This window comes from Notothenia coriiceps, unplaced genomic scaffold (genome assembly GCF_000735185.1).
Source record: "Notothenia coriiceps isolate Sejong01 unplaced genomic scaffold, NC01 NC01_scaffold00037250, whole genome shotgun sequence".
Lineage (NCBI taxonomy): Eukaryota > Metazoa > Chordata > Actinopteri > Perciformes > Nototheniidae > Notothenia > Notothenia coriiceps.
This window is the reverse complement of record NW_011369951.1, coordinates 16,720,439-16,729,204: the sequence shown is the minus strand read 5'-3', so window position 1 is coordinate 16,729,204 and position 8,766 is coordinate 16,720,439. Positions and strand designations below refer to the sequence as shown.

The window sequence follows — 8,766 nt, the reverse complement described above, 5'->3', positions numbered from 1 at the left end:
AAACAAGAGAGACGATCAGCTGCTCTGTAACAGGACTTCGGCCCGTCATGATCAAGGTGTCAGGTGACACTTGAGATCAGATATGTACCTAGTCTTAGACGACAAACTTTTGTTATGTTTCAAGGTAACATATCTCAGAAATCTACACAAATGAAGCATTACTTCACTGTGGGGTCCTCAGCTAAACAATTTATTTTCTATGCGTTATGTGTGATTGTTGTTATCAGTACTTTTTATATAGCACCCTTCAAACATCCCAAGGTATTTACATTTATGTTACAGGGTTTGCTCTGATACCTCTCGGGTGTGTAACTGAACACAGTATCACTGTATGATAACAAACTGTACATTTCTATGTCTGTGAATGACATTATGACAGACAAGAGGAACCCTTTTTGTCATACATGCCCCATTATATCACACAAAACATAAATACATATGTATTTAGTTTGATAGAAATGCTTTTAGGTCCAATCTGTGGCAAAGGGAAGGTACAACTTTACTATTTTTTACTAGTACTAGAAACAAAGTACGTTAGTTTTCAAATAGCATTTATTTGTATTTTTTTATTTGTATTGTAAGTATAGACCCCAAACAAAAAGTGCGTTTTGTTCAGATTTGTTATATTCTTTTTAAAATAATTAAGCATTCTGTCAGTTTTTTCTTCATGTTTAGTATTACACAATCCATGTCTTCTCTTCCATTGCAGGGTGGTAGCCACTAGGGGCGCAGTGCATCCACCAGCTGCAGACATTAAAAACACTGCCTCACAAATCTGAAGCTCCAGATGTGTGTCTTCACCACAGGGTAAACTATGGATGATTTTGACCAATATCCGGTTTTCTTTGAGTGCCAGAGCCTTCTTCGGGATCAGATGAAGAAAATAGAGAATTATTTCCGTGTTCGGCGGAGATCAGGCGGAGGAGACTGCGGATCGGTGCGGAAAGTGACCGATCAAATCTACAGCATTTCTTTTAAAAATCAGAAAGGTAGGCCATGAGTCAAGCACAATAATGCTTATCAGTCATGTTTTCAATTATATATAACGGTCAAATGTCTGTTCTGTTAGAAGCAGCCTATGTTTAAACTAACATAGTCCATAACTGCGTCAACTCATTGATTTAATTTGATTTACCTTTATAATAAAATAATATTTACTGTCGAGAGTAAACATATGTCACATATAATATGACTCATATAATACGATCACACGGATTCAACATTGATTCCAAGATCCAAACGTAAACAGGGAAACCCCTTAGCTTCATTTTCCCGAAAGCGAAACTTAAAACCTTCATGACTCCTGCTATTATGAGGTTGGTGCGCGTGCGCGTCCGAATATGTTGAACGTTGTTAAAATGATTAATACCTATATGAACAATTTGGACCGGTAATCATCTGAAAAAAACTTGTACAATTCATATTTGAACTCTGGACCAGCTGGCTATTAAATTAGAACCAGCCGTTGTCTATATTGTCTATATCAGAGGTGGGAGAAGTACTCGGATCATTTACTTGAGTAGAAGTACCAGAGTGTAGGAATACTCTGTTACAGTCAAAGTCCTGCATTCAAAATGTTACTCAAGTAAAATTACAAAAGTTTTAGTATCAGAATACACTTAAAGTACTAATAAGTAGTAATTATGCAGATTGGTCCATTTCAAAGTTTGAATGACTTTGTATACTGCAGGGTAGCTTGTGAATTTACTCCAGGTGTAACTAAAGTCTGATTTAAGACTGATTATATTTCAAATCATTAATCCAAATCTGTAAAGTAACTAATAGTATTTAATAGATGTAATGTAGTAAAAGTACACTATGTAGCTACCTGTGAAATGTAGAGGTACAAAGTATCTGGAAATGGAGATACTCATGTAAAGTACCTCAAAATGTTTCCTAAGTACAGTACTTGAGTAAATGTACTTCGGAACTTTACGCCTCAAACTATATATTGTTGTCATTATCAGTCATGTTGAGAAACTGTATTATTGGAACACACTGTGTTGGAGTGGGATCAAGTTAAAGTAAAGTTATTCTATTCTCTACCATGGGGAAGAATGTGTCCTGTAGAAAGTTAAAATTGCTGCCTACATTACAATTAAAAACACATTAAATAAGAAAACATATTCAAATATAAACCTGATTACCATGTTATAGTTAAGACATACATCTACAAAATATACACATATTATTATATATTAAGTTAAGGTTTCACTTTCTCATATGGCACAATAATAGTTCACTTTCAGCCTTTAACATAAAAAGAAGTTGGAGAATGAGGAGAGTATGTATGTAGGTAAAGAAAATAGAGGATTAAGCAAAACTAATACAACCCTCATCCCTATTTTCCTAGTGTCATCAAAGAAAATGCATCTTTTCTTTGTTTGTTAATTAAGGAACTTATTTCCCTCTAACCTCACAATAACTCATGTAACATTTTATTTCTTAGACCAGCAGGCAGTCCTGCAAAAGTCTGTTCATGATGTGGAGGATCTGGTGTTCACTGTCCGAGACGGCCTTGAACTTCCCACATCCTCTCCAAACAAGAATATTACAGCCCCGCTACAGGTATGCACAACATTTCAAATATGTAATTCAAACAACAATTATTTTTTTCTTATTTATAGTCCCCCACTTAATGTAGTTACTACTTCTACATTTGTAGATATGACCATATAAGTAGAAGTGTTTAAATGTATATGACAACAGTCCACTGCAATATTTGAATTTCTCTTTTCAACACAGAGCCCACAGTCGATTCCTGTCTCAATCCCTCCATCAAGTGGTGAAAAATACGAACTGCAACAAAATACTTTCCTCCTTCGTTACCTAAAGGAATGTCCCACAGCTTGGAAAAGATTAGAGAAAGATCTTGCCTCATTGTCCTGCTCTGCTCAGTTGTATCCAGAGGAAGAGAGGGTTTTAGTGAGCTTTTCCACTCAACCTGATGATGAAAATGATATTAGAGATTGGAAAGCAGAGGTTGACCAACTCTTTGATGGCTACCTGTGCCACTGTGAGGTGGACCCTCACAAAGTTGTAGCTTTGCTTGAGTCCAGGAACTCTCTTCAGACCACCAATGACGTTAAGGTCTACAGCGAGAATGGGATGGCTGTTGTTGTTGGGCAGCGTTCTCAGGTGAACGCCAAGTTGATGGATGTAGGTGCCTTGCTTGGTAAACAAAAGCCACGTTTACTTGAGAGGCAAACCTGCATTTGTCGACTGGGCGAGGCTAAGCTCCGCCTCCTGTGGAAAGAGATTGAGCACACTTTGCAAAAAGACTTTCCAGGAGTGAAGGTCACGCAGGGAGCTCCAGGTCAGTTGCATTTGGAAGGCTCTGTCGAGGATATTCTTAAGGCTAAAGATTGGATCTCTGATCAGGAGAAGTTGGTGTTCCAAAGGACAGTTTCTGACATGAGCCCACATTTGTTGGCCTTTCTAAAGAAGGCTTATAATGGTCCTGGTGTGCTAGGGGACTTTTTAGGGGTTGCTGGCAAGGTGGAAGTAGAGTTACGAGACACAGAGCTACGTTTCTTAACCCTTTCTGACAATATTCTTGTTGAAACAGAAAAGGCACTGCAATGTGAGATTAAGGAAGTCAAGATTGATGTTCCTTACTGCTCCGCTGTGCCATCTGAGCTTCAGGAAAAGCTTAAGTCTAAGACAAAGGATTTGAACCAAGTGCAACACAGAGCTCAGGTCGTGTTTGGCTCTGACAGCAGTGTGTGCTTACTGGGCCACACCAAAGAGGTTGAAGAGCTAAATGAAGTTGTCATACAGTTTATTTTGGATCAGTCTATTGTGCAAAGTGTAGTCAGTCTGCCTTTTGAAGAGTTAGTGCATGGGTTACCAGCATTTCTGCAGCTGCATGGTCTAGATCATTCAGGGGTTACCTTTAATCCTTTAACATCTTCCTCTCGGCCCATGGTGGTGCTGGAAGGTCCATCCAGCAAAGTGACTGAGGTAAGGAACAGGCTGGGGCCAATTCTGGACTCCCTTGTTCAAGATAGACTCCCCATTGATAACAGAGTAGAGGTGAAGTACCAAACAAGTACTGAAAACAGGGCACCAAGTGATCTGGGGTTCCAGATGGATGCTTCTGGCCAAGATGGAGCAAGAGGAGCCAGTGCTGGAGCTCCTGGAGGGGGTGTCCATGTAGACATCATTCAGGGAACCATCGAGACCCAACAGGTAAGAGAGTAAGCTGTGATTTTAAGAGAATGTTTCAATTCTGGTTTTTGATACAATTTTGTGACGATTATCACAACGGTTTCTGACACGCTGTCAAAAATAGGTTATTGGGGGAATAGTCTCAACCTTAAAAATGTTTAAAGCATAAATGCATATAAACACCATAAGTAATACATTCAATGAGAAAAAACATCTTCTGCTCTCCTCTCAGGTGGATGCCCTGGTATCGCCCATGGTTTTTCATGATCCTCTTTCTACCCGTGTTGGAAACACTTTGTTCCAACATTTTGGGAACCAGCTGACTGCAAGGTTTAGAAAGGAAGCAGATGAAGAAACTATTCCTGGTGACACAGTCCTGGTGGAGGCTCGAGCTGGACTTCAATCTAATGCAGTCATTTTCCTCAACCTCGCTCCATGGAACGAGGATCCGGATGGAGCTGCAGTTGAGGTGAAACAGAGAAGTCTTTTCCATTGTCATTTTTTTTTTTCAGTTTCCCACACCATGAATCAGTATTTATTTTGTTTAGCCTTAATAATACTGTCTGTCCTTTTCAGGTTCTGAGAATGGGCATTAACAACATCCTAACTTGCTGTGAGGATAGAGGGTTTGGATCAGTTGCCCTCCCTGTACTCGGGGCAGGGATTGCCCTGCGTTTCCCTGACAGCCTGGTAGCGAGGGTTGTCCTGGAGGAAGTTTCTGCTTTTGAACAGAACCGAGCCAGCGCGAAACCTCTCCTGGTACGCATCGTCATCCACCCCGAAGACGAAGACTCTTTGGAGGTAATGGATATAAGTTTGACTTTAAACACGATGCAAACAGGGCAACTATCATCTAAAAAACCTGCTATCTAAAAAAAATATTTTTCGAAACCCCACAAATGTATACGAAATAATGAAATGTACATCTCACAGTCGATTATTGCTAATCAGTATAATGACATGTATTTCTTAAACCATTGAGCAATAAACACAAGCTACTGTAACAGTTGATATATATATATACTATATATTTGAGTTTACATTTTGTCTTCCTTGTCTCTGAAGGCCTTCAAGTCTGCCCAGGAAGCTTCCCAACTCAAAGGATTCACAATGAGGATGAACCAGCATGTGCAAGGTGAGTAAATATATCATGACAGATGAAGCAAAGAATTGAAATTCAGTACTGCGCCATGTTTTTCTTTACTGGTAACTAAACCTTAGTGGTAAGACGTGTTCATAAGTGCATTTTTTTTGTAAATGACTTTGCTTCTGCAAATTATGCACAAAATAAATAGATAATAATAATTCATTTAATTTAATAGAGCGCTTTTCCAAGTGCTCAAAGCGCTTTACATGACCTATTACACATATCAGACATGTAACAGTTATTACTGTGGACAATACCCAGAGGAGCAAATGAGGGTGAAGGTCTGTAGATGTATTCGTTTGATTGGCTGCTGTGATAACTTTATTACCTTGTTATAGATAAATAAGCAGTGTGATCCCCCCTTACATCATCCAATCCAATCCAACTTTATTCATTAAGCACTTTAAAACCTCCTCACACAGCTCAGCTAACAAAACATAAAATAAGTATAAAATCACATAAAAGGTACGAACACAAATCAAACCAGAATAAACGCAACACTTATACAATTAAAATAAAAACAGCCATATAGTCAAAACAATAGACCACTGAACGCAAATAAAAGCATCAATCTACTTTCGAATGCTAAGGAGAAGAGCTGGGTTTTAAAACGGGATTTAAAAACAGACAGTGTGGGAGCCTGTCTGATTAGCGAGGGCAGGTCGTTCCACAGTTTAGGGGCGGCAGCAGAGAAAGCACGGTCCCCTCTGAGCTTTGACTTTGTTGTTGGCACCCTCTGGAGCAATTGATCAGCTGACCTGAGAGTGCGAGTGGGCGTGTAGCTGTGTATCATGGCAGATATGAGCAACCTCATGTAATCTTTAAGTAGTCATTTTGTATTTAAACCAAACTGCACACTATGTTTGGGTTACTGTTTCCAGAAAAGCCTAAAAAAAGCAACTCTTTGAAATGTAATTAATGCAAACAAGCAGGAGGCAAATGTACTGAACATAATTGTTATGTCTTTAGGTCCAACTCCAACAAGGATTGTCCTGCTGGGAAAAACTGGATCAGGGAAAAGCAACCTAGGAAACACCATATTCGGAGAGGAATTGTTCACCACAAACAATTCTCCCAACTCTGGAACAAGGAAGTGTCAAGCAGAAACCACATCTGTCAACGGAAGAAGCCTCACTTTGATCGACACTCCTGGTTTCTTTGACGCATGCAAGTCGGAAGAGGACATGAAGCCGGAGATAGTGAGTTGTATCACAGAGTGCTCTCCTGGGCCTCATGCTTTTCTCATTGTGCTTAAAGTGGAGAAGTTCACAGAGCACGAGCAGGCTGTCATCACTAAAATATGCGAGTATTTCTCCGAAGATGTTTTGAAATATGCTGTGATTGTCTTCACACACGGCGAACAGCTTGAAGGGAGGACAATCGAGGAATTTGTCGAACTGAATAAGAATCTGAGCGATCTGGTGAAGAAGTGCGGCGGCCGCTGCCATGTCACGGATAATAAATACTGGAAGGACAACCAGCAGGAAGAATACACGAGCAACCAGGTCCAGGTGGAGGAATTGCTCAAGGCAATAGACAATATGGTGAAGGACAACAATGGAAGCTTCTACACCAATGTGGTGTTTCAAGAAGTGGAGAAATACATTTGCACAGTGGAGGAGTATATCAAACACGACACGTCGTCGGGAAACCTGCCATTGGAAGTGATCAGAAAACAGGCTAAATACATAGTGTCTGAGAAGCTGTTGATCCAACTGGCAGGTGCAACAACAGGAGCATTGTTAGGCGCTTTCTGTGGGGTTGCATTTATGGTTGGGCTTGTGATCACAGCCCTGCATAGCGCCGGAGGATTCATGAATGTCCTGAAACAGATGAAAACATTGAGAGGGACTGCAGCAGTAGGCGGAGGAGGCCTGGGAGTTGCTGGAACAGTTTTAGCTGTAGCAACAATTGGGTTCGCTGTAGCAGGGGGAGTGGCAGGTGGAATGATCGGATTGGAGGCATCAGAGGGAGCTAAAACACCAATGGAGGCAGCCGAGATGTCATATAATGCTGTCATGGAAAAAGCAAATGATGTCATAGAAAAAGGGAAAGATCATTTTAAGCGGAAATAACGACCTTTTGAGGGCGTGTTTCTGGTTCTCTAGCTGCTCAATGCACTTCTATGTTCATAAGCAGGTAGAGAACAGTGGGTTTGTCACAACTTTATGAATAAAACCACTTTCTGCTGAGGCTAGAAACAAGCTTGATGAGAGTAAGCGAGAGTGGTGGAAAGTAACTAAGTACATTTACTCAAGTATTGTACTTAAGTCCTTTTTTTTTTTACATAATTGCACTTTACTTGACTCTTTCCATTTAACACTTCTTTATGCCTATGCTGCATTTAAGAAGCAAATATCATACTTTTTATTCAACTACATTTATTTTGACACTTGTTTACTTGGTATATATAAAAACTCTTGATTTGCTGCTATGACATAATGCAGTACGGTAGTACTAATCAACACAGTGTTTCAAGTATCAATGCTAAAATACTCTTACAAACAGTATAATAATAATAATGAAGACATCCATTCTGCATAACAAGTACTTTTACTTTTGATACTTGAAGTAAATTTAGCTGATAATATTTCTGGACTTGTAATTGTAATTCTGAAACGGGTCATTGTGTAACATCAGTAAAAATATAAATAACTGATTTTTATTTGTAGTGGAGTATTTTTAAGACATAAGTGTTTGTACTTTTAAAGGTTCTGGGTACTTTTCCAACAATGATTAGCGGGTCAGAAAACCAAAATAAGCGTAAAAAGGCTGCATAAAGAGCTGAGGGAACAAAAAGAGTTAGGTAATAATTATTTGTGTGTTTGACGCTAAGAGTGACAAATTAAACGTATGCATATTCACTTGATTCATTGTTAATATTACACAAATGCATAAGGGAATAATATCTAGGCACTGACGAACACAACTTGATCTAAACAATACAAGCATAATAGGTGGAGGTAATCGTTTATTTTCAAAGCGTCAAATCTCTATACTCATTTGTAAATAAAGTCAAAATCGTTATAATATAATAAAAGTGGGCTTATGCAATCTATTTAAATATGTTCGTACTGCATTTATGTTCAATGATCTGACAGTGGGGTTTTGAATCTGGACAATACGTCAAGGTGTGGGATAATGATTGTCTTTTCTTTTCTTTGACATGTTTTTCTGTATCATGATGCAACTATTTTCTGTTATAAATCTGTCTTTCAACAATAAAAGCAGTGATTGCACACAACCTTTCTCATGTGTCCATTTTGTTTGACTAGTCATGGTGAAAGTACATTAATTCTAAGTACTGTGCTTCCATAAATCAATGTTCTGCTGCATTGTGTTATGCCAATCTACCTTCAAGAAACAAATATCCTACTATAATTCTATGTTTACTTTAAAACAATTCAAATAAAAATACAAACTATAACTAGCAATAGTTGTTGAAATTC

The 8,766-nt window shown here is 38.9% G+C and overlaps 1 protein-coding gene across 2 annotated transcripts; it reads left to right on the top strand.

The window, feature by feature from the left end:
* The first annotated feature begins 730 nt into the window (after nt 1-730).
* On the top strand, nt 731-8,561 carry LOC104967124 (uncharacterized). 2 transcript variants are annotated; one of them, XM_010796536.1, is made up of 7 exons: nt 731-989; nt 2,450-2,548; nt 2,741-4,191; nt 4,403-4,639; nt 4,747-4,971; nt 5,236-5,305; nt 6,287-8,561. In XM_010796536.1, the coding sequence occupies exons 1-7, from the start codon at nt 815-817 to the stop codon at nt 7,390-7,392; spliced, it is 3,363 nt and encodes a 1,120-aa protein (XP_010794838.1). In that variant the 5' UTR covers nt 731-814; the 3' UTR covers nt 7,393-8,561. The 2 variants fall into 2 exon arrangements, with proteins under 2 accessions (XP_010794838.1, XP_010794837.1); XM_010796535.1 differs by having other exon boundaries at nt 2,450-2,568; nt 2,746-4,191.
* Nucleotides 8,562-8,766: the final 205 nt, after the last annotated feature.